This window comes from Phyllobates terribilis, unplaced genomic scaffold (genome assembly GCF_046119375.1).
Source record: "Phyllobates terribilis strain yellow unplaced genomic scaffold, ASM4611937v1 Scaffold_2__4_contigs__length_985480577, whole genome shotgun sequence".
NCBI classification, from domain to species: Eukaryota; Metazoa; Chordata; class Amphibia; order Anura; family Dendrobatidae; genus Phyllobates; species Phyllobates terribilis.
The window spans coordinates 855,454,418-855,481,507 of record NW_027362762.1 but is presented as its reverse complement, the minus strand read 5'-3'; the positions used below and the strand labels follow the sequence as shown (position 1 = coordinate 855,481,507).

Genomic DNA, 27,090 nt, shown 5'->3' with positions numbered 1-27,090 from the left:
TGGACAACCATGAGAAATATAGGTCTTTTTGTGAGATGAAAGTGATTACATGTAATTTGTTATCTGTCCTGTGTAACATGTATTCTATCATCGTGCTCAGTGCTATGTAGGGGGTGACAGCTCTGTCCCTGGTGATCAGGAAGCTACGGTCATATCGGCATCCTGTTTTCTCTTGATTTCTGACCTCCTCATACTCCCCACGTGGCTTTGCTGCTGGGGTGGACACCACGGTGCTGTACAAAAGCCTCCACTAATACAACAAAGCAAAATGTGAGAGCTACAACACGCACGATAAACATCAGGAAGCCCATGTTCAAATGTGATTGATTTGTAGTGCAGATTTCATACTGCAGATGTGCAGCAATTTACAGTACAGTTAGGAAATGGGTTTTCCAAAATCCTGTTCACATTTTGCAGAAAAAAAAATCTGCATGAAAATGAAAGCATGGTGCAGATTTCATTTCTGAGGGCCACTCATTCTTGTGCCAATTTTCATTGCAGATTCAATTCTTAGTAACGGAGTAAGGCAAAATCTGCAAGTATCACATGTGGTTTCTGTCTGCAGATTTGTTGCTGATCTGCGAAAACTTTCTGCAATGTGTGAACATGACCTTAATCTGAACAGTCAGAGTAGTGATTTAAGGCATGGAGGGGCAATCTTGGACCAGTGTATGGCAAGAGTCAACTTTCTGGGTATTTCAGACTCCAAAAAAATGCAGGTCATCACCCATAGATACATTCATACAAGTGAAAAACTGGGCAGTATTTTTATAATTAATAAAATCTACATACTGGGGTCTTTTCATACATCAGGCCATTCATTATTTCACTCTGGGGGGAGTGGTGTTCTCAAATTATTAGGAGCTTTAAATTTAAATTTATGCCGTTTTATCTAGGGCTTTAACCCCCATGCCATTCTCAATTTACAGCATGGTGTTAAAGGGACTCTGTCACCAGGTTTTTTACTCCAAATCTGAGGGCAGCTTGATGTACAAATCTGATGGCAGCTTAATGTAGGGGAAGAGACCCTGAATCCAGCAATGTGTCACTTATTGGGCTCTTGCTATAGTCGTGATAAAATCATAGTTTTATCCGTAGCAAATTATCATTAGAGAACTAGTAAACCTGCTGCCATGTAGTCCTCCATGTTCATGAGCTCTGCATAACCCCGCCCCCACCACTGATTGTACACAGGCAGAAAGTTGCTAAAGAAAGCTGCCAATCAGTGTTGTGGGCGGGGTTATACAGAGCTCCGCATTCAGAGAACTGCTGGATCTGCAACAGATAAAACAGGGATTCAAAGTGAGTGACACATTGCTGGAATCGAGGTCTCTGCCCCTACATCATGCTGCTCTCAGATGGGGTAGAAATATATACCTGCTGACAGATTCCCTTTTAAAATTCCTGCTGCTGCAATCTATCATGAGCAGGTTCGACCCCAAGCTGTCACTCAACCAGGGACGAGATCAGCTCTGCCAGTGAAGTCTGGCACAGCAGAGGGCCGTTTTTTCCCTGTAACTGGGGCTCCTATGAATGCTCCAGTTACAGTGGTAAAAAATAAAGTTCTCCAGAGATCTTTTATTATCTCTTGGCGGACAAGTTATGTAGAGAATATAAATATGAAAGAAAAAAAATATATATACCAGCAAAAAAAAGTTATGAAAAAAACCTAAAAAAAATCTTTCTGTAAAGAATTAACTCAACAACAGGTTATTTGGTGTGAAAAGAAGAAAATCTAAGCAAACAATTGCTTTTAAATTACACTAATTTATATGTAGCCAAAACCAGTGCTAAAAAATAATACAATTTGTCCTGCATAAAATAAAGCCTAATTCAGCCCTGTCAATAACTAAAAAAAATGTTGACTGCTGCATTCAGATGAGGGGTAAAAAAATAATAAAAAAAATTGTACGGTCATTCAGGCCTGGCCACTAAGAGATTAAATGAGCATGCAGCAAAGATTTTAGTTGCTGAATTGGTGACATATTAGAAGCCAAAACACTTTTCCTCTCTTACTGCTGGATCCAGTTTCAGTCTTATAACCTTATAGCAGTGCGGGGCCGGTACCTGCTCAGGGGGGAAGCGGTGTCACCTGTTGTGGCTGCACATGTACAGGTGCATCATATGCATAAAGTGCTTACTCTCCCTATAAGATTTGATGTATTCACCTGTTTTATTTAGTCTTATAGTATAATTATTTGCTTAGTATAAGTTTGGTAACCTCCAGAGACCTGCAGAAACTTGCCGCCTCCTGGCGATTTACTTTACAGAAACAGACTGCAGCTCTTTTTACCGGCATCCTTGGCTTACATCCAGGAACATCAGATCTTATCGCTCGCTGACTCCTCCACCGCTAGCTCCACAATACGTCACATGCAGACCTGATGCAACCTGCAGTCTCCATAAAACTGCTGGTCACTAGCAAAATACTACTGCACTGGAGCTCCCCCTTGTGGCCAAAGTGGAATTTACAACCAATGATAAGAAGTAACATAGGGCAAACATTTAAAAATCTATTTTTAATTTTATATAAATAATGATTATGAATATTCGTACATCCTCATTATACTTCATACATATCCCTGCAATAAATTGGTATACATTATGTGTGGATCAAGTATTAGGCGAACTCTTCCCTGCTAATCTGTCTGGTCTGGTAGAGGTAATAAGATTGTAATACAGTATGAAGAAAGCAAATAAAATATAATCCTGATGCATTGAATAGGAGAGTCAAGTCAGTGAGCTGTTAGTCAAGCATAGGGAGGTGGGTATGAAAGGCTCACTAAGGGACCCTAGTGACTCCATCCTTCCCTCCTTTTCCTATGTATTAACTCCTCTGTTCCCTTACACTGTATATTGTTCATAGCGATTCAAGACATTTGATGGCGGACACTTGGTTTATTATTACAAATTATATATGTGGTATAACATCCAGTGCATGTCTGAGATCTGTGCATCTATATCAGGCACCAATCCAAAGGTGAAAGGGAAGTCCAACACCACTTATCCGGAAAAGTTAATTGTGGATTAAAAACAACATTTATTAGAATGATTAAAAAATCCCATAGTAAAAAAGCGCTATGTCGAAGACATGGTCACTGACGCTTTTCAAACAGTAGTTCTTGCCTGGTACCAGTATAATAGATTCACCATCCCAGTAAGATGCCTTTTACCCAGTCTTGTCCCTTCTCCCACCACTTAGCAATGTAGACTATCCCTATCTAGAAGGGAGCTAAGGATACAGGGGTTATAAGAACAGGTGATGGGTAAATACTGTGGAGAGGTGGAGGAAGGGATAATAAGCAGAGGAGGAAGGGGTTAATTCAGGGAGTTGTAGGAGGAAGGAGTGAATGCAGTGGGAATAAATTTTGGGGTTTAGGAGAGGAATACAAGGGTCCATGGAGTAAGTGAATAAGGGAATGCTTAGTGATGGGTCGTTTCTGACTGATCCGAGGCAGAGCTGGCTCCCTTCTGGGAACAAGTGGAGCCCGCACATAAGAGAGAGACACCAGCTTCTGTGAATGGCTCTTATTTGGGGTGAAATGACAGTTTTCAACATCTAAAACCGGCCCACCCGAACCAAATCCTGGTTTTAGCTGCGTTCATTTTATCTTATATGTGTGTTCACACATGGTGAACACCCTATTTAGTAGAGATCTATTTGAACCCAAAAGAACCGGTGAGCAGAGTCAAGTGATCCAGATCGCCAAAAAGAGCCGGACTGCCCATCACTACTGCAGTTGCTTGTCCCGATGGTACTTTCCTCCTGTGATGGGGGCCGGTGGTCAGCTGGACTGAGGAGTGTGATGGGCTTGGGTTTTTTAAGCCTAGTGACTCAGTTGATATGGGGCGGTATTCTGTGACCGGTGTGGGGGATGACTAATATCCGCCTCCCTTCTGGCTGAGGGCTCTGGTGATTAGTAGAGATCCTCTGGTGAGAAAACAAGATGGGGCAGCTGGTTTATAATCAGCCATCCCCTTTCCTGTGTAATTTTTTTCCAGGCAGCAAAATTATCGAAACATAGGTATCCTGGCCTGAAAGGAGAGCGCAAGACAGTGCAGAGACGTAAGTGGCTATAAGCGGATCTACATTTGAAACCAGAAGTTTCCATACACTATATAAAAAGACGCATATGCATGTTTTTCTCAATATCTGACATGAAATCAGAATAAACCGTTCCTGTTTTAGGTCCATTAGGATTACCATAATTTTTAATATTTGCCAAATGACAGAATAATGAGAGAGAGAATGTTTTAAGGCATTTTTATTACTTACTGCAAAGTCAAAAGTTTACATACATTTCATTAGTATTTGGTACCATTGCCCTTAAACTGAATGACTTGGGTCAAACATTTGGGATATCCTTCCACAAGCTTCTCACAATAGTTAGTTGGAATTTGGGCCCGTTCCTCCTGACAGAACTGGTGTAACTGATCCAGGTTTGTAGGTTGCCTTGCTCGCACCTGCCTTTCCAGATTTGCCCATAAATTTTCAATAGGATTGAGATCAGGGTTTTGTGATGGCCACTCCAAAACATTGACTTTGTTATCCTTAAGCCATTTTGTTACTATTTTGGCAGTATGCTTCGGGTCATTGTCCATTTGGAAGACCCATTTCTGCCCAAGCTTTAACTTCCTGGCTGATGTCTTGAGATGTTGCTTCAGTATTGCCACATAATCTTCTTTTCTCATGATGCCATCTATTTTGTGAAGTGTACCAGTCCCTCCTGCAGCAAAACAACCTCACAACAACTGAAGCTGCCACCCCCATGTGTCACAGTTGGGATGGTGTTCTTAGGCTTCCAAGCTTCTCCCCTTTTCCTTCAAATGCAAGGATGGTCATCATGCCCAAAAAGTTCAATTTTAGTTTCATCAGACCACAGGACATGTCTCCAAAAATTAAGGTATTTGTTCCTTTGTGCATTTGCAAACATTAATATGGCTTTTTTATGTTTCTTTTGGAGTAATTGCTTCTTCCTGGCAGAGTGACCTTTCAGCCCATGTTGATACAGTACTCGTTTCACTGTGGATATTGACACAATCTTATCCGCTTCCACCATCATCTTCACAAGGTCTTTTGCTTTTGTCCTTGGGTTGATATGCACATGTCGGACCATCTCTGGGACACAGAACCCGTCTCCTTCCTGAGCAGTATGATGGCTGCACATTCCCATCTTGTTTGTACTTGCGTATAATTGTTTGTATAGATGAACGAGGCACCTTCAGGTATCTTGAAATTGTACCCAAGGATGAGCCAGACTTGTGCAAGTCCACAATTCTCTTCCAGATATCTTTGCTGATTTCTTTAGACTTTGCCATGATGCTACACAAAGAAGCAGTGTGTTTCAGGTGTGCATTAAAATACATCCACAGGTGTGTCTCTAATTAACTCAGATGTTGCCAAAAAAACTATCAGAAGCTTCCAAACACATGACTTCATCATATGGGCAGTCCAGAATTGTTTAAAGGCATAGTAATCTTAGTGTATGTAAACTTTTGACTTTGCAGTAAGTAATAAAAATGCCTTAAAACATTCTCTCTCGCTCATTATTCTGGCATTTGGCAAATATTAAAAATAACGGTAATCCTAATTGACCTAAAACTGGAAAGGTGTATTCTGATTTCATGTCCGATATTGAGAAAAACATGCATATGTGTCTTTTTATATAGTGTATGTAAACTTCTGATTTCAACTGTACATACAGGTGCACATTAATAAAACTTCCTATTTACAAGATGGGACCGGTGGGTAATAGAGCCAGGGAGGCAGAGACTTGGTAAGTGCTTTGACACTCCCAGAGCACTCAAGCCTCATTTGCATATGAGTTAAACTGCATTTTTTTAATTTTTTTTTTAAATATTTTATTTTTTCAAGTCGCAGGAGCAAGAGGTTGTTGCTTAAGTAAATGTGTGGATGATGTTATGAGGGTACCATGACCATATACACTATTTGGGGGGGTGTTATCATTTTGACACCTCTTTTTAAAAGGAACATGTCGTCTCTAGTAACGCTATTTACTTGCAGATACAGTGGTATTCCGTAGGTAAAAAGCGTTAAATTCCTATTTCAATGGCTTACTAAAGCAGCAGCTAAAGTTTTATTCTGCCTTCAGCTGTCATCGGGACAGCGAGCGGTTAGTGTCACCGCTCACTATGGAAAGCATCCAGTAATCGCTCCCTGGCAAATAGATGGACAGCCTCAGTCCCAAACTGTTCAGACAGTAAAAATGTAAGTACCAGTAGTAACCCTATTGTGCCTTTTATCAGTCTTTACCCATCTGCTGAGGTTGGTACCCTATGGTATGCAAGAAGTTGCCCCCGCTCATTCTCGGCCTGCCCTGCTACACCCTAGTCTAACCTGTGTACAGTAGAACGCCAACAGAAACAGGAATATAAATACTAGTTGAAAACCATCAGACCACAAAATGAAACCTGCTGTCTAGAGAACAATTGTAAGTGAATCGGCCCTTAATCAGGGTAGAGAGCAATAGTCGCCCCAAAATATGGTATACATGTATTCAGTCTGATATGCCTCCTCTCCCTCTGTGCTCTCCACTAGTGATGAGCGCAAGTTAGCGTTGCTCCACTAGCATTGGCTAGGGTGCTCGGGTATGCATCGAGTATCGTGGGTGCTTTAGTGTTTCACGACTATTAGACTATCACAAAACATGCGGGGATTGCCTGACAAACATGGGCAATCCCTGCATGTTTTGTGGCTGTCTAACAGCTATGAAACATGGGGACGCGAACATGTCACTCGAGCACCCGTGATACTCGCGTAACGAGCACTTGCGCTCATCACAACTCTCCACCATTAGTAGACTCTGTACATTTGAGAGGCTCCGTATTTTCACTAAATTGATGGTATCTAGTTTTTACTCCGCACTTGGATGGACTGTTTATTTATGGTCTGTTTTAATGCATGTCGTATAAAACGATAGAATAAAAGTAGTGTAGTCTGAGGCCAACACGGAGTCAGGACCAGAAAAAGCTCAACAGATACCAGGTGTAATATCCAAGTCTGGGCAGGTGCGAGCCTGGATATCAGGAGAGGCATTGTACATACCAGGCATACAACTCAAGGGTCAGACAGAAATGTGGTCTGCAGCCAGTCTGTGCAATCCGTAAGCCAAAATATCCTTAATTTTTCCAATCATCCGTTGTTTGCTCCTGATTTGGGTCAAGCAGAGAACTGCAGCTCCTCTCCTATCCCCCTGATTTCATTCTCTGTATCAGGACACATTACATTATCGATCTACATATGTAAGCCATGGTAATCGCATACAAGGAGACATTCTTCCATTGACTGTTCCTAGCTGTCCTGTTCCGTCTGTGTTTTTCAATGATTTGTATCTATCTTCATGTCCTAATAACTTGCTATCTAACCTGTCGCCTCTCTCCTGTTCTTCCTTGTGCTGCATTGGATGTAGAACTCGTCCCAGAGGTGTGCCGCAGAGGTACTGTGCACCGCGCTCACTATCACTTGTGCCAGGCTATGCCGTACATTACTAAACAAACATTTGTGCCATTATCACGGTCTGACGCTCACATTCATTTCTACATAAGGCAGAAGCTGAAACATTTTAATGCTTCGTAAGGCTGGATTTTCATGTACCGATTTTTTTTTTTGGGGGGGGGGTGAGAATACATAACTAATTTTCAGAAAATAATCATTCTAATACATGACTTGTTTAAAGAAATGTCCTCATGCCAGTCTCACATGGGCATGCTGTGTGCTGCCATATGGTGCTCTATACGGTGCCGTACTGCAGATCTGTTCCCACCTAGGAGCAATCCTTCTACCTCCATAATGCAGCATCCAATGGCACAGACCAGGATTCTTTATTCTTTGTCTGATTTGTATTGGGGGTACAGTAAGACCCTTAACAACTCTGCCCAAAACTTTTAGCCGGCATGATTCTGTAATAATGGCATTTGATTAAGTCCCAATAGCAACAATATCATCATGTACACAGTGCCCAGATTTTTCTCTTGCACCGTCTATCCAGATCCATAAATTACCAGGATGCCCATCTTACCGGAGACAGAATCCGTGCGTGTAAATCTAGCCTTACAGTGCTAGCGCTGCAACCATGGACGGCATTGCCTATGACTTTGCTTTATTTTTATAATGACCCACAAGAAACTAAGATACATTAATACGTTTTATTAATATATTGTTTGTGTAAATTGAGAGAGATATCCGTATATAAGGATTAATGTATGAAATTTTGAATTGTGAACACTGGGGCTGGGAACAGTTTAACATTTACCAATAATTTTTATCAATTATGGAAATGTTAATGTTTGGCTAAACGTTTAGAAGTTTATATGTATTGTAGATGAATGCGTACCCTAGGAGCTGGCAATCCATTAACATCCAAGAATTCGAAAACGCAGACGCATTTCTGGCATACGTCCTTACTCTCTTATGTAGGGTTAAACCATCCGGATAGGGTTAAGTAGGCGTAGTCTTTCCTACATCAACATACGGTAACCGTATATGACACAAATAGGTACCATATTCAGTTTGTTTTATTCATGCAATAAGGAAGGACGGATGTCTGAAACGCGTTCGCGATTTCTAATTTTTGGATTTAATTTTAAAAATGTGCAAAAAAAATCCAGGAAAGGGGTCCTTAAAATCCAGCTTTTGTCAATCCACAAAAGCTGGATTTTAATGACCCCTTGCTGGATTTTTTTGCAATTTTTTTCTGCTTGAAAAGTTTAGTTCCACTGAAATATTACTATACTTGAGCTCCCTCTAGTGACCAACAATAGAAGCTCTTTGGTAATCCAATCATTTAAGGGTTAAACATGTGAGAACAGTCATCTCCTTGCTCTTGGATATAACGCACCATATATGAAGGCATAGTGTCACTCTGTACGATATCTGCATCTTTTGCCAATATGTGCTATCGGCAGTGGGGACACCACATCACCCCCTGGTAGCTGGAGCCAGATGACTGCATATTTTGGCCAAAATGCAGCTACAGATATTTAGTGACCATTTTTTATTAAATATTCTCATCGTATAGCAAAAACACAATGGTGATCATCTGAAAAAAACTTGCTTGAGCTGCTGTAAACTGCATTTTTGAGATGCTTTACAGCAGCCACATGACCGTAGTCAGCATATATTCAGTTATTAATTGATTACTATGGGAGTTTTTTAGGCATTTTCTGATCTGTGCAGAGGTCACTGTGCAGGGAGGGGGTGAGCTGTGACAATCGCCTATTTTGTATGGTGGATCCGGTGTTATATGTACACTATAGGGCAGTAGTATTGGACACACCTTTTAATCATGAATGCCTAGGATGCCAGTTCCAATCAGCTGTTTCCGTTTGTCAGTTCTAAATGGAATAAACAAACGGAAATAATATACGGACATGATAGTATACCACAAGTCAGTTCATGAATGTCCCACAATCAGATGTGAGCGGTATTAAAAAGCGAAAGCTTGTAGGAACTGCAGCAGCTCGGAGTGACAGACCATAGAGTGGGGTCACAGAGTATTGAGGAGCAGAGGGCATAAATGTCATCAACGCTCTGACTCTATAACTACAGAATCCAAATCTCATCTGGTTTTAACATCATCACATAAACCGTGCACCAGGAGCGTCATGGCATGGGTTTCCATTGCCGAGCTGCTGCATGCAAGCCTTACATCACCAAGCACAGTGTCAGATTTAGGATGGAGTGGTGTAAAGCCGCCACGACTGGACTCTGGAGTAGTGGACGCATGTTCTGTGGAGTGACAAATCATGCTTTTCTATCCTGCAGTCTGATGGTTGAGTCTGGGATAGGCAACTGCCTTGAGAACGTCACCTGACTGGTCTTACTTCAAGTAAAGGGAAATCTCAATACTTCAGCTTACTAAGACATTTTGGACAATGGTTTGCTTCCAACTTTGTGGAAACAGTTTGGGGAAGACCCATTTCTGGTCCAGCACGACTGTGCCCCAGTGCTTCAAGCAGTGTCCATAAATGCATGATTGGATGAGTTTGGGATTGGAGAACATGAATGACCAGACCACACAGAGACCTGACCTAAACCCCATCCTACACCTTTGGGATGAACTAGAACTGAGATTCCGAACCAGGCCGGGAATTCCGACAGAAACCCTGACTTAGAGAGCCCTGTGTGAACGGAGCCTAAGCTGTATGTGTCCCAATACCTTTGTCTAAACTGCTCTTTAGTGGAACTTGCAGTATAATTTTCCCTCTTACGCACATGCGCGCACACACGAATGTGATTGTCTCGTGTGTATTTATGATCTATCAGATGATGGTTTTGGCTGCATGTTCCCTCTAAAGGCAAAAGTACATTAGAATACTACTAGAATAAAAATAAAGCCTATAAATCACCTTGTAAACAGAATAGCTCTGGGAAATCTCGTTCTATTGGATTTCCTTAGTGGTTCGTTTGAATGACAGAACACGGGTAATCTTCACTGCATATCCATATTTCAGGCTGCGGTTTATTTTTCTCTACGAATAGCCGTTCATCCATAAGCGATTTCCCCCCTTTCCTCCTCATCACAGGCTTACTGGACTGCAATCTGAATGAGGAGTACGCTGCTGTCAGGCACCTCTGGTGGTGGCTCATTTTAGTTGAGAATACAAATATTGGGCATATTGAAATTCAAGATGTTTAATCCTTCTTGTGCCCTATTATCTGTGGGGGATAAATGGGACAACTCTATAAACATTAGATGGTTAGACTGTCCACTAAATTTTGTGAGTTCAGTTGATGTTAAAGAAGCCCTCCCTTGAACTTTTTTTTTTTTTTTTTTATGTGTATTGGCTATTTAAAGGAAAGCCATCATCAGTAAATTACTTATTTTTTTAAATCAGGTTTTTGTGTTTTATATGTATTTTTGAAAAATAAAATAAAACTATCCCCTATCACAATCTGTATTAAAAATTAAAAGTATAATAATTGCAATTTTCACACCGGCCACTGGGGCCTTTTAGACTCTTAACTTCCTATTATGTCAGGAAACACACGTGCATTAGCCACAATGAACAGACTCTGACCCTATTGTTTGTATTTAAAGCATCTAATGATCGTGTGCAATGGTCATTGTGAAGGGAGGAGGAGCAGGGTCAGTAGTGACATCCGACAATTATGATTGGTGGATCCTGTGTTATCAGCGGTGTATAGAGGTGTTACCTGTCATTGTCATCCTTCCTCTGCTAAGGAGCCTGCTGAAAACTGTTTCAGAGAGGACAGGAAGTCTAAAGTAGCCCCACTGGCCAGTCTGAAAATTGAAAGAATAACAAGTTTTGTTTTTCAATAAGAATCATGAATATATGTATAAAAAAATTGCCAATTTTTTTTTTAAATACATGTAACGCAAAAACCTGATTTAAATTACAAGGTCATATTCTAATTTTGGCTTCTCTTGAAGCGCTTGCGCTGTAAAACAATCAAATGTATCTAGTCACAGCAGTGTCACACACAATCGGAGGTGGAGATACTACCGCTGCGCTGTACCCATCAGCTGTTCACTTGTTTGCATTAAAGGAAACCTGACCTCACCAAAAATGCTATTTACCTGCAGATTATAAAACCAAAAGCACGAAGCCAAATTCAATATTTATTTTTTAAATCATGACGAAAACCTAAGCAATAATAAATAATGCAAATAACAGACAAGATAATTAATAAAAAGGACTCTGGTAACCAGGATATGGGATCAACACATGATTACAAGGGTGATATAGAACACTCTTTTATTTACTTAGAGGAAAATTATCCAACAAGTAATATAAAGTATACACTAGTAGATCCTACATAGTACCATAATGGGCATTAAGTTCAGATACCAATAGTGCAGTCACTCTAATCACATAGACCACTCTTACCCATGTTCACCCTTGTGCGATCCCAAACCAGCAGCCCCAACGCGCGTTTTGTGTGGGCTTCCTCGGGGGGCTGTGCTAATTTACCTGCAGATGTAGGGTTAATCTATAGGTAAATAGTGTTAAAACCCTGTGTAGCCGGCTGATTTGAAGTGCGGCTAAATGGAGAAAATGACGTTTTAATTACTGTGTAATCTCCTTGTAACTGCTCCCTCCGAGTGATTCAGTCGGTGCAGGGAAGACATTGACTCAACGGAACCTTTTCATTGAGGCTTCAGGCAGTCACAGGAGGCACTACTGGTCGCTGAAGGTCGAGTAGCTTGCCACTTTCAGCTACTAGTGAGCATTTTATAGAACATATACAGGTGCATCTCACTAAATTAGAATATCATCAAAAAGTTAATTTATTTCAGTTCTTCAATACAAAAAGTGAAACTCATATATTATATAGAGTCATTACAAACAGAGTGATCTATTTTACTATTTTATGTTATGGTATATGCACATGTCGTCTTTTTCTAGCGGATTCCGCCCGTCTGTGAAGGAGCCTTGTAAAATGATAATAGTGCACAGCAATGTCAAAGCGACGCTGCTGTGCACATGTCCCGTCTTATGTCAATGCTTTTAACCACTTCACAGTCTGGAAACACTGGTTAAAAGAAGGGACATACTCATTCTTTTGGCAGCTTCCGCTTGGAATCCGCCCAATCTCTATACTTAAGGTATAGATTAACAATTACCGGTGGTGAAGGAAAATGACCGCCAGAGTCTTCCCGAAGCCGCTTTGACTGGGAAAAGTTGGTGGCTGTTCAATTGACTAAAAGATGTAGTGTGCACATAGCCTTGGGTGTAAGGACCCCATTTACATGCCTTTTCTTTATACCATTACTTTTGTAACACATGCTAATATCCATTTACTAGAGGAAGCGTTGTAGACAGTTTTCATGGGTTTATGTGATATGTTACATTTTACTTTACTTTTTTGTTACAGTTTGGACCTGTCTGAACTTGCGAAAGCTGCCAAAAAGAAGCTTCAGGCGGTAGGTTCTGTGCCAGCTGGAGGCGGGTATACTCTGGGCATCTGAGGTCTCATTCATCTTTCACGTTGGTTGCCTCTGTCGTTCTCTTGCTTCCCGGATAGTTGTCACTTTCTTCAGAGTGGCACTTTTGTCCCCGTCTTTAATCACATACTGCTCCCAGTCTATTGTAATTGCAGGGCTGTCACTTTTTTGTTCGCTCTGGTGAACTCTGCTGTCATTATCTAGCACTTCCGCAGCCGCTCTCTTTCTTGTGATGGACATTTAGCCATTCCCTGTTATTTCTTCCTGATTAACCAGGCACTCTCTTTATTCACAGCTCAGTAACCGGCTATTTGAAGAACTGGCCATGGATGTCTACGATGAGGTAGATCGAAGAGAAAACGATGCAGGTAGAGAGTTCTATAATGAGTGTTTATTATGTATTAATATGTACCAGCACACCTGACGTACTCCTGGACTGGTATACTCGATGATTACTTTGTAATTGCTACTCTGCAACCTTAAAGGGTACCGTTGTCATTTTTTTTTTTTTTTCATAAATCAATAGTTCACATGAAAATGAGAATCTTTGTAATGGATCTTATCTAATAAATCTGCTTCTGTCTCCTCCTGGACTGATCTTTCATTCTCAAAATTCTCAATGCATATGTAATATCTGCCTTTAGTGAATACAGATTTCCCCATTACCTAGATAGGAGATGGCAGTTGGTGCTCATTAAGTTCTATGCAACATTGTAACTATCTTTTCAGGAGAACTTGCAGCAGAATATTTGTTTTCTCCTTTAGCTCCTCCTTTTCTCCCCATATAATCTTATAAGCACCAACTGTATTCTCGTGTCTCGGCAATGGGAAAATCTGTCCTCACTGAATACAGATTTTACCCATAATTTGAGAGTGATAGATCAGTCCAGGAGGTGAAAGAAGCAAATTTCTCTAATAAGATATATTACAAAATTGATTATTTTCATGTATACATTTATTAAATAAAATGTAAAATGACTTAATTTTTGACAAATAAATGGAAATTTACTATATGAGATCAGAAAACCTGTTAGAGAGCTTGTCCCTTTTCAACATTTTGTCACAAATTCATCCTGGATGTATTAAAAACAATTAGCCCATATTTACCTTCGCTGGGTCCAGCGCTGCGTCTCTACTGCTCAGGTGATGTCTTGTCCGCAGCACTGCAGCCGATCACTAGTAGTGGCCCTGCCTAGCTGCGGAGGTTGGCACTCTGTCACACGTCAGTGGCGTCCCCCGCTCAGCGAAGTCTCGCCCTATCTCATCCTAGTCCATACTATTCACATCAGAAGATGGTAATAAGAACATGGATTGAAAAGAACATGTGACCGGCAAAATCTACAGTTACAATAGGGTAAAAGTGTGGGCTAGATGCCATGTATTTCCAAAGACATCGAAGGCATAAACCATCATCAGTAAAAAAAAAAAAAAAAAAAAAAGACAGCATGTATCCTAAATGATATGTCTACTCCTCTGAATCCCATGTTGTGCCTCGCCTTAACGCGTTTCCCCTCCATCACATGGTTCCTCAGGAGGCTCTTGGAAACTACAGCATCAGACTTTGATGCCCATAGTGGAGATTCTGTGGCTTGCAGGTCTCCTGATGCCCCACTTATATATTCCTCCCCTCAGGTGATCTCTGTCACTCAGACATTACAGAGGGCATAGTCTCCCTTGTGTTGTGGATATAAACTGTCCCTCAGGGGTCCATTGTGCATGGGTCAAGTGTCCCTTTCCCTATTCTCAGGTTCTGATCACTAGAGGTCCTCTCATGGATAGGACGCAGGCGCTGGCAATGTATCTTGGCACTGCGCTTGCATCAGAGTCCTCCGATGACCTCCTTTTTCTCACAGCGCATGCGTCAAGGTCCTATGTCGACCTCACTCATGTCCCACATTCGCCGTCGCTCGGCATTAGTGCGCCACTGTCTCCCATGACCAATTCTTTTTAAGTTTCGCAAAAGCATTGGCCACCTCAGATGTTTTATTACTCTCAATGAGTGCCCGTGTGTGCGCCGACCGATTCGCGGATTAGATAGTATCTATGCACACACAAAGCATGCCGTGCCCTCATCAGACAGTGTCTCGTATACATGTAATGTCATGTAAAATTGTACTCCTTGATGATATATTATCTAATATAGGGACAGGCGGTCAGACGTAGATATTGTTATTCATTGACCACATGGGCAAAAATATGAAATATGCTCTATCTGGGAGTCACATTCTATTTATTTTTAATACCCTCTCATGAGAAAGGAGGGGATTTTGAAAGAAGGCCAGCAATTTTGATCAGAGAAAATAATTCGGGATTATTAAAGATATAAAACCTCAGTGATAGACATAATCAAGACTAAATTCAAACCACAGTCCATCTCATAAGACCATGTAGGACTATGGTAGGCTTTTATGCCTGTCTCTAAATTCTGAACCAAAAGTGTAGTACTATTATCACAAGAAGCAGCCATAGTTTTTCATTTAACAATTTAGGGGACATGCTATCCATTCTAAAAATCCAGAGTTGCTTTCTGAACGATTTGTTTGCCCCAATCTCTCTTTCTCTTATGTTCCTATACCACTTCCAAGAAACAAAACTACAACACCCCACTATCTTTCCTGATGGTATACTCTCACATGGTGGGATATTGGGGTGTCTCTTTTAAGTTGAATGTCCCCCAGGTGTTCACTAATACGTTTTTGTTTTGTTTTTTTCCCCTATATAATTTAGGGGACGTGTACGTGGCCATGTAAACAACACCTGAGGTTTTACAGTGCAAAGTCTCTAGTAAAGAATTTCCTCCCTGAAGATGCACTTGTAAAACTTTTACTCAGTGTCCCCCCCCATTTACAGAAAGTACAGCTGCCACATTTAAAGGTACCGCAGATGATTGCAGTGGCCCCTTTATACAGCTGTTTGGTGGGGCTGCTGAGAGTCAGACCTGACTGATCTAATACTGATGGTCTATCCCAATAAGAAACCATCAATATTTTAGACTCAGAAAACCTCTTAAGCTTGTGCAAAATATTAACTTTAAAGTTTTCTGAAGTTTTTCTAAAGTTTGGCTGTGAGTCTCAGACGCTCTCCCATTATTTATTTGGCGCACACACTGGGTGTGGTTACACAATCACATCATCGTACATTTAGGCTGTGTACAGACACTTTTTTTCTGCAATTAAAAATTATATTCTACAACATGATCTGAAATCATTGCAGATGTTTCTACCACTTATGAAATCTTCATCCACTTATATAGAACTGTAAATCGCTACACAATTTTAAAGTGAATTCTGCATGAAAAAAAGCAGAACAGATCTGCAAAGTTGGAACATGCACTTATTGACCTGATCTGTTTTTCTCACATTTCTAAATTACACTTTTAAAAAAGGGCATAAGGGCATTTATTTTTATGTATAATACAAACTATTAGTGTTTGCCCGACAAACAACGTTCATTACCTATCCGTATGACAAAGGTATGGGGTGTCTGGGCCCCCACACTGATCATGTGAACAGAGGTCCCAAAGTCCTGTGTTTATATGGAGGGATAGTGAGCATGTGTGACCATCTTTATTCAAAGTCTTTATTAGATTGGTGGTCGCACATGCTCAGTAACACTTCCTTGACACTTGACTTTGGGCCTCATCTTTATTGGAGTGGGTGGGGTCTCAGCAGCCAGCCCCCCAGCAGTCGTACATTTTATCATCTATCCTCTGGATAGGAAATAGTTTGTGTGCCTTCTGTGGGCCTCTGAATGTGGGGTTTATTTGATGATGATGTTAGGAGTCTGATCTCGAGTTTCAATTCCCATAGAAATGATGTCATTTTATGAAGTTCTTTTCTTTGAGTAAAAAAAATTCTGATATTCTGGAAATTCGAATAATCCGGCAGATCAAGGATAAACTGCTATCACTTCATCCACTTTGTTCAAATAATTTTCTTTCTCTCTCTAGCTAAAGTAAAGCACCAGCTTAAGTCGCCCATACATCTTGGTTAACTGTTCACCAAATAGCTATTTCCACCAGCTCCCCCATACACACAAACATTGGCTTGCCAAACATTCACGTGTTCCCTATGGAGAGAGCGGAGTAAACCACTACTACATCTGTAAGCACTTCCATCAAAGTTGTTATCCTCTTAATATATTGCAGTCATCATATTATATAGCACTGTGTACTTACAATTGTTCATTTTTTCTTTCTACCCAGCTAATTACTCTCTTTTCCATTAGGTCTATGTCATCAAGTGATTAAAAACAGACTAACTGAATCCTTCTCAGCTCTATGTAGAATCAGGAGGTTAATTTTGCCTGTACAAATCATCACTTACTGCAAAAGTCTATGGCAGAGGGAGGAGGAAGCAGCTGAGTGAGGAGCTGAAGAGGGGGATGATAAATGCAGGGACAAGAGACTTCCTGTTACTACATAGAGCAGAGATAAGAGAAGAATTAACTGGATAGAAAGACAGAATGAGCAATTGTAAGTACACAGTGCTATATAATATGATGACTGCAATATATTAAGAGGATAAAAACATTGATGGGAGGAGGAGTGCTTCTTAAAAGTCAAACGCGATCCTTATCGTCCTCAACAGAATCTGTCAGGAAAGACTCAGGAGACCCCCATAAACATTAGATGGTCACAGGTTCCCGCTGGCAAGTTCAGCCGATGGGAAAGGGAAAGGTAACCAGCTGAATAATTGCTATTATGGCATTATATAATACAGAGGAACAACAAGTAATGTTTCTTCATGTAACATAGAGAAAATGCAATCAAAATATTTCAAGTGCAGTTTATACAGACGACAGGCTCAACCTTCATTCAAGTGTCAAGTTTTTGCTTCCTACATTGATGACGTTCTTGTGTGGTAGGATTTTGGTGGAGGTTTTACATGGAAGACCTTTATCACCAGTCCACAGGATAGGGAATGCATGTTTGACCAGGAGAATGGGGGACCTGACCTCCCTTCTTTCTCACTGTGGTTGGATTTGAATAATTGCACATGGCCAGAACATATCCTATGGATATATGATAAATGTCTTGCATATGAAACCCCCTTTAGGGTATATTTTCTTTGGATATTGCTAAAATTAAACCCACAATGTTGCAGATTTATCGCACATTTCATAAAGGGTAAAATACTTAAATCTGCAGCATCAATTTGGTTATATTGTGCTTTTATTTTTTTGCTTTTCTCCATGAAATACATTCTGCTGCAGTTTGGACTCTGTACGAAATATCTGTCATGTGTAAGCCTTGTACCAAAGTACCCTACATTTTTAGTTTAAAGGGAATCTGTTAACAGGATTTTACACCCCAAACTATTTCTATGCACATGTAGCTCTTTCAAAGACAAGTCTAGGAATACCTTTTATATGGCCAGTCCGATCCCCTGTTACTGAGAAATCAGAGTTTGAATTTATATGTAAATGAGGCTGAAGAGCTATGGTAGATCTGAATCCTCGATCACTCCAGATCTATTTACTGCCTAGTGCCGCCTCTTTCTGCTTGACAGATTACTCCTTTTCCTGAAGTAACACTGCACAGAAGCAGTCAGTCAGCAAGTGGAGGCGGTGCTGGGCAGGGAATAGAGCTGGAGTGACAGAGGCTTTGGATCTACCATAGATCCATTCAGTCTCATTTGCATGCAAATTCAAGTTCTGATTTCTCAGTATTGGAGGAACAGACTGCCCATTTAAAGGTATTGCTGGACTTGTCTTTGAAACGGCTACATGCATATACAAATACAGGTGCATCTCACTGCACAGAAGGTGGATGGGGGGCTGCTGTGCAGGAAACTGTAAAAGGGCCATAGTGTAGAATAAGGATACGTTCACCTGCGTCTACCTCCCCAAACCATCACTGATTGTGGAAACTTCACACTAGACCTCCAGCAGCTTGGATTGTGGCCTCTCCACTCTTCCTCCAGACTCTGGGACCTGGATTTCCAAATGGAAATTGGAACTCTGGGACCTTGTGGAGTGTGTCAATGACTGCCTTCTGGACATCTGTCAAGTCAGCAGTCTTCCCCATGATTGTGGAGCCTACTGAAACAGACTAAGGGACCTTTTTAAACGCTTAGGAATCCTTTGCAGTTGTTTTTTGTTAATTATTTTAATTTACTGAGATAATGACTTTTGTGTTTTCATTGGCTGTAAGCCATAATCATTAACATTAACTTTTTGTTTGGAATGACTATATATAATATATGAGTTTCACTTTTTGTATTGAAGAACTGATTTAAATAATTTTTTGATGATATTTTCTAATTTAGTGAGATGCACCTGTAGTTTAGGGTGTGAAATCCTGCTGGTAGATTGATTCCCTTTAAACCGCAAATTAATAAATTACATTAATATTTTCTGCAGAAGATCAATAGTCCAAATAATGATTCAGTCTCTCAGTTCTGTAAATGTTTTGTATCAAGTTTTTATTAGAAGTCTCACCTCTTATTCAAAACTATAAATCCCATCTAATGCGTTTAGTTGTGCTGTGATTTCCTTCTGGTAGAGGATAAGGAGCTGCTTTCTGTAGATTCTCCATTCCTACAGCTTCTATGTAATCTTGGGCACTGAACAACTAGACACTACTTTACTGCAGTTGCAGATGATCAGCCAGATGACTACTTATTATACATGTCTGTTACTTTCTGTATAAGGAGTATGAGGTGTATAGATGAACATTCCCGATGTTTTAGGACTCTCTGGTTAGCTTTATGCTCGCTGTACTTGACAGGATTACGCAGAGAGTATAAAAAGCTCCAGTTTAATTGCAGATTGCTATGTCTTGGTTATGGGCTATGAAAAGCAGCCGACATCCAGACATAACAGAGTTTGTGGCTTTGAGGTTTTAGAAATAAATTCAAGTTGTGACTCGTTATCTGCTGGCATGACGGAGGCGGCGCTCTACCTCCCTACAATGCGGCCTGCTGATTTACTGTTACATACAATTGTGCTCTACAGTTCCCTGACCATGCTGATCTGTGATGGACGGCTGAATTTGGCCTAACGGTCATGTATCACAGTCCGAGTACGGGCGCATATGAGGTGCCGGACACGTTCAGGTTAGGAGACCTGCAGCCGGTCCGTCGCATCACTGTCTGTACACGGACGTCTGAATTCAGACTTAAAGGGATCAGCATCATAAATGGTTAAAATTGCAAACTACTTGAAAAACGGGAAACTTTGCAATTTACCTATTATTAAAAATTTGAGGAATGGAGGAGTGCTTACAAGCTCTATAGACTCAGATCTATGTTGAAACAACCCCTTTAAGATCCTAATACACACCATTGTTTACATGTTAAAGACCCTCTCCCCCTTTTCTCTTGTTCCACCTCTCCCTCACAAAAAAATTACATACCTGGAATAATTTCTACCAGTAAAAATTATGTTTATTCTACACATTTTTGGAAAAAACATCCATAAAATAGTTTTCACTTTTTTCTAATGATGTAAATATATGCATAGTATGGGACCACCAGCTGCTCACAGTGTATATCATTGTGCATGTCCGCCTACTGAGCTGAGAGCTAGTGGACACGCCTGCTCAGTTATCCTCTCCACTGCTCGATCCACACTCCTTCTTTTTTTTTTTTATAGATGTAGTGATCCTCTGTTCACCAACCTATAAAAATTCATTTTCCCATTCTTTACAGTGAAGGGCTGAAGTCTGTGCAGTAGCATGGCAATACAGTTCATACAGTATCTTCCTGCAGTGGAAATTACTTGGGCCTATATTTATAACTGCCAGAAGGGGCAGGTAACTTACTGGATACTATATTTGTAGCTACCAGAAGGGGGAAGGAGGATCCACTAGGGAATTTACTGGATACTATATTTGTAGCTACCAGAAGGGGGAAGGAGGATCCACTAGGGAATTTACTGGATACTATATTTGAAGCTGCCAGAAGGAGAATCTACTAGGGAACTCACTGAATACTATGTTTACAACTACCAGAAGGGGAAGGAGGATCCTCTAGGGAACTCACAGGATACTATATTTGCAGCTGCCAGAACGGAAAGGAGGATCCACTAGGGAGCTCACTGGATACTATTTTAGCAGCTGCTCGAAGGGGAAGGAGGATCCACTAGGCAACTCGCTGCATACTATGTTTACAGCTACCAAAATGGGAAGGAGGATCCACTAGGGAGCTCACTGGATACTATATTGGAGCTGCCAGAAGGGCAAGGAGGATCCACTAGAGAATTCACTGGATAGTATATTTGCAGCTGCCAGAAGGGGAATGATTATCCTCTAGGGAACTCACTGGATACTATTTTAGCAGCTGCCAGAAGGGGAAAAAGGATCCACTAGGGAGCTCACTGATTACTATATTTGCAGCTGCCACAAGGGGAAGGGAGGATCCACTAGGGTATTCACTGCATACTATGTTTACAACTACCAGAAGGGGAAGGAGGATCCACTAGGGAGCTCACTTGATACTATATTTTCAGCTCCCAGAAGGGGAAGGAGGCTCCACTAGGGAACTCACTGAATTCTATTTTAGCAGCTGCCCGAAGCGGAAGGAGGGTCTGCTGGAAACTCACTGGATACTTTTTTTTACAGTTGCCGGTGGAGTGATTGGGACTTTTTTTTTTTACATTAACTTTATTCACATATTGGTGTGAAAAAAGATTTGTTTCTGTTTTTTTTCACTTTGGGTCTCTCTCGTTCATGTGGCAGGAGCCACACTGTATAACTAGTAATGGTGGTCCCTGCATCTGGGACCCCTGCAATCAGCGCTCATCACTGAGAACTGCTACACAATGTGCTGAAATATTTCAATGTTGTGAATAAAGAATGGTGTAATTGGAGTGCGTCCCCTTTCTCCTCTACCATTGAGAAAAAGCCCCTGAGAACACATTTTCCCTGCAGTTATATTGTTATTTTCATGTCGAGTCAGGTCCTGACATTAATGTTTCACATGGTGCTAATCTTATATATTCCAATTCTCATTTTTGCAACTTTTTTTTTTTATATACGTTCTGTATGTTACTGAGGACTTCATAAACAACTTCAGTCAACAGAACTTTTTCTTCTCCTTCTCCACTGCCCTGCACAACACATCCTCTGCTCCAGACAGAGACGTCACATGTCAGGATTGCCAAGAGTATGTGGGAAGGGGAATGATCTAATCTTAAGCCAAGTCTGTTGCTCTAGGCATGTAGTGGGTTAAGCCAAGCTAGTCATCATTAAGGATCCTTTCTGCCAGGGAGAACTTTTTTTTTTACCAAAGTAGAAACCGCAAGAGAACTATGATAAAAAAGCTTTACCAAACGGCTGATATACATTTTTTTTTTCATAAAGCAGTTCCTGACCCATCCCACATTCCATAAAGCTGCCAATTTCTCAGCAGTGTAAGTTGCAACAGACGTGTTCATGTTCAGCGAGCAGACAGAGGCTTTTCTGTTGCTTCTCCGTGCTCGCCCTCGCTCTGGACCACACGCCAGGCTGCTGCCTAAATTCTCCTCCCCAATCCAAGACCCCCGGCAGCTCATCTTCCTGTCACCCCATCCTTATGTTTGTTTGACAGCTGGATTTGGAAATATCTCTGGATTTGTGATATTGGAGGACTTGACCTTCATTACTTCCATGGTGTCCACATTGCTGTAAAGTGGCTGCTATTCAGCTGGATACAATCTAATGTTCCTTGTAAGTAACCATCGGGGCGAGGGTTATCGTGTTGTTCTTCATTGGGATTATTGACAAAGTTAAGGAAAATAATTGCCACCGTGATTGCAACTTTAAAAAGTTTTAAAAACTTCAAAAGTTTATACTGTTAATGTCATCTGTGGATACTTTTATATACAGATAAATGACATAAACTTTATATTTTCGGTTTAAACTTTTTTATTTTTTTTGTCTCCTGTAGCAGAATATATGACAAAATTGTAAGTGGGAAGACACATATTTATTAATAAAAGCTGATGCATAAAAATTATGTAGTGAGTTCATCGAAGGAATGTTATTTTTTTAGTTCTTTGTGTTGGCAATGCAAGGAGGACTAGTGTTTGCTAACGTGGGACACTAAAGTCGTTATTTAGAAAATCTCCTCTGCAGATGTTGTGCAATGTGGTGCAGCAGATTGGACCTTTCCTCCTGCTGTCTACGTTCCCTAGAAACAGTTTGTTTTTTATTAAAAACGCCATAAATACCAGTTTAATGCCCAGTTGTGCTGCGACACACGCATTGTAACTTTTATTGTTGCAAGATGTTGTATTTTTGTTCATTTTTCTTCACTTCCTCCTATACTTTCCAAAACTCTATAAGAGGAGAGGAGCCTCCGCCACAAATTCCATTAGCCGTGACGAGCAAAATATGCAGGGGTAAAATGACAGGCACCAAAACAAAGACAGAAATCCGTTAGGTGATGTTTGGTGTCCATAATATGACAGATAGAACTGTTCATATTTTTCTGCTTTTTTGACGGATCAGAAAAACAAAAATAACAACACGGGTGTAAAATTTCTCCCTAATTGTCGTACCCACTCAGGTATCACTTTCCAATGGAAGGTATTTATTTTGTGGGATGTGACATGAATGAGGACAGGCCTCTGTGTTACAAGAATCAAAATTGTATTGGGTTCTGTTGACACCAGAATCATGGCGGCTGTGATTGGCAAGTGATAGACTTTTTTTTTTTTTTAAATTGTAAATTTTTATTGAAGAATTTTCATGCTTTACAAAATATAAAATGTAAGAAAAATAGAAAGATAGATATATATAAACATAACAGATTTCAATAAAGACAATTTAAACAAAATGAAATTTAGAAATTCTGATTTATAACAATCTGAAAAGAGGGGAAGACATACAAGACCTACAATAGACAGAGGGGGTAACAGACGAATGTAGGAACTTGGATGTAAAGATGAGGAGAAGATTGAGTAAGTCAGAAGAGGTGATTTTCAGATATTCAGGGATATCCAGAAAGTATCCCAAGGAGACCAGATGAGATTGAATTTCTCAACCCTATTTTCGTTCATAGCAATACCATATTCTTAATTTCTAATGTCTTTGATTTTACTGTATAGATCTAGTAGAGATGGTGAGGAGGTTTGCTCCCAATGGGATGCTATCAAATGTCTCACAGCTGTCAATATATGCAAGATGAGTCTGACAGTATTCTTGGATTTATCCTGTGGAAATAAATTAAGTAAGAAAATCTGAGGTTCTAGTGGTAGGGCCAGACCAAAAAAATGTGTTGGCAAGTGATAGACTTAAAGGGATTATCCAACTAGGACAATGGTCCCCAACCTCTTTTACCATATTGAGCACCACATTCAGATGGTTTCGAGTCACAACCAGAGCCCCATCACAGTAATTTCACCCAGCGCCCCCTACTTAGGCTAAGTGCCCACGAAGCAGAAATGCTCCGGATTTTTTGTGCATCTCCCTGGCAGGAAAAACGCATGCGGATTTTACATGTGTTTTTCCTGCCAGGTAGAAGCGTTTGTCAAGCGTTTTTGCATGCATTTCCGCATGTGGTTGTAAAGCGCTTTTCCAAGCGATTTTAGCATCACTTGGAAAAGTGCTTGACAACTTGGTCACACTATATAAATCCATGCAACCGGCATGGATTTATATAGTGTGACCAAGTTAATAGTTAAAAAAAGAATATAAATGGTAAAAAATAATAATGAAAAAACATTATACGCACCTTCTGATGGCCCCCAGTCTTCTGTACGGTGTGTCCGGGTTCTTGGGCGGCTCACGGTGGTGTAAAAGGACCTTCCATGACGTCCATGAAGTCATGCGGATATTAAGCAATACAATGCAAGTCAATGGCGGCGAAAACGCCGCGATTACACAAAATAATTGGTAGTGCTGCGGATTTTTCCGCAATAATCCGCAGCGGAAATTTCCGCAGCATGTGCATTGCAGACCTTCTACCAAGCGTTTTTTAAGCGTTTCCGCGGCGGAATTGTTGCTGCAGAAATGCTTAAAAAACGCATAGTGGGCACTGAGCCTTAGAGTAGTGACATCTGGAGACCCTAATTTCCTGTATAATGGCAACCAAAGCTCCCACACATAGACTCTGTGTCCCCTCTCTTCCCACTTTACCCCCATGTGATATTTCTGCTATCAGTATTGCATCTATCTTCAATCAGCCCCTCCACCTAACTGCATAATCCCATCTCCAATTTACCATATTCACCTCTCCACCTCCACAGCCTGTGTATGCATTCCCGAGCTGCTCCTCTGTGGCGGGCCATGGCATTCTGGATGGTCTTCTATCAGGCACATGTAGCACATCTGCTGGAGATTTTTTTTTTAAAGGGACAGCGTGGCAGCAGAGCTACCCTGCAAAAGTTGCCATGTGGAGGTCTAGCTGTGTCCTAGGACTGACCGCCGAGCTTGCAAATAGCCTCCTGCCACCCATCAAGTGCCATTAAGCCGTGGGATGGGGACGTCTGATCTACAATAACTTTTCTCTAGGTAGATTTTATCTGATCGGCTTCCAATATGGCCTCATTCTCCAACCAACCATTGCAAAGTAGCACCTCGCTCCACTGTCAACTTCTGCAGCAAGTTCAGAACATGAAAGGCTAATGAATACTTCAGCCTTCCTTATGCACAGGGATAATGCACACAGTAATGTCACAATAGTGGGATAATATGCACAGTGATGGTGTCATAGTAAGAATTAAACCTGAAATATTTCACACCCCATTCCATCAGTCATCACTAACTAACTTATGTCTTTGAGGAAATGTGCCCCTTAGTTGTTGTGTCATATGGAATGATGGGCAACCCCTTTAATGGGCTGCACATACGTACTCTATGTCAGGAGAATGAAATGCTGGATGGCAGTGGTGGGGGTAGAATCGGTCTGTTGTGCCTGTTATTTTAACCACTGAACCCACAGAGTAGAATGTTTTCTTGTCCTCTATATTTGGCCCAGAGGAAGGGCGGAAGTAGAGCACATGTAGAGAAGCCGTGTCTTTCATTTGATTGTAATGACTAGTAGCCAGGAAATCTCACAATGACCAGTAATTACCAACAACTTTCCTGTCTCTTTGACCTTCTGCAGCTTGCTGGTGTGCCTACATATTTCTAAATGGCAGTGACCTTTATACACTTTAAGAGTATATTCACACTGCGTTGTCTTCTGCTGGTTTTTGAGCCGGTCTGCTAAATAGAAAGGTGGGAAAAGTGCTAATAAAACAATAAAAAGAATAAAAAGTCCTATTAATTTGAATGGGAAAACAACTTGCTGTTCATGTGTTAAGGATATTAAACATCTTTTAAATGCTTAAAGCTTTCAAAGACACCAAGCTTAAAGGGAACCTGCCATGTCCACAAATGCTATTAAAGGGGCTCGGTCAGCACAGAATGACTGTTCAAACCAAGTACAGGATCTCGGTGCATCATGGCGGGACCAAACATTTATATACACCTTCCCACCTGCTGTTCCCTCAATCTGCACCTCCACTCTCCTTCTTTTTGATTGACAGCTCTGGCTTCATGGACTCCGAGAAGAGCAGAGATGGTGGGAACGTGCACTCATTTGTGTGGACTTGCCATGGTGCACCGAGCACCTGTACTTGGTTTGAACAGTCATTTTGTGCTGACAGTCCCTTTAGTCTGCAGATATGTGGCTAATTTTCATGTTCACATCGTTCTAAAGATTTGTGGCTGCCACACTAAAAGCCTGGCTACCAGGAGGAAATGAACTTTATTTCCGCCAGCAGCCTCCAGCTTTCAGTCATAGAGGCACGGCTTCAGTCACTGGGAAGTACATGATGAGCTGCAGCTGTAACCACGCCCTGGCACTGACTGACAGCCGGTGCATCAGTGCAGAATCAGCTGTCAGTCAAAGTGTCAGGGTGTGCTGACCCTCAGATCTCACTATATACTGAGCGGTGACTGAAGCTGTGCCAGCACGCCTATATCACTGAAAGCCGGCGGCCCCCAGGAGATAGTGCAGGAAATTTTTTTTACTTTTTTCAGTACAGTGACTGGGCACCTTCATAACGCTAATAACCTGCAAATTAACCCTATATCTTCAGGTTAACAGCATTTTCTGACCTAACAGGTTCCCTTTAAAAAAATCAGGAAAGCACCAATAAAGAGATGCCCAAAAAGGGCTGAAAAAGAACACAGTCAAAAAAGCCTTCGTGAAACAGCCCAAAAAGCTAAGAAAAGATGCTTCAGATTTAC

At 41.0% G+C, this 27,090-nt stretch overlaps 1 protein-coding gene across 4 annotated transcripts in view; it reads left to right on the top strand.

Annotated features, from left to right (window-relative positions):
• GIT1 (GIT ArfGAP 1) overlaps positions 1 to 27,090 on the top strand; it is a 155,141-nt gene that overhangs the window by 95,743 nt on the left and 32,308 nt on the right. For 3 of the 4 annotated variants that reach the window (XM_073667955.1, XM_073667956.1, XM_073667953.1), the window contains exons 9-11: positions 7,431 to 7,457; positions 12,860 to 12,908; positions 13,225 to 13,297. In XM_073667955.1, coding sequence (XP_073524056.1) covers positions 7,431 to 7,457; positions 12,860 to 12,908; positions 13,225 to 13,297 — 149 coding nt within the window. The remainder of the gene's footprint in view (positions 1 to 7,430; positions 7,458 to 12,859; positions 12,909 to 13,224; positions 13,298 to 27,090) is intronic. The other variant, XM_073667954.1, reaches the window with a different exon arrangement.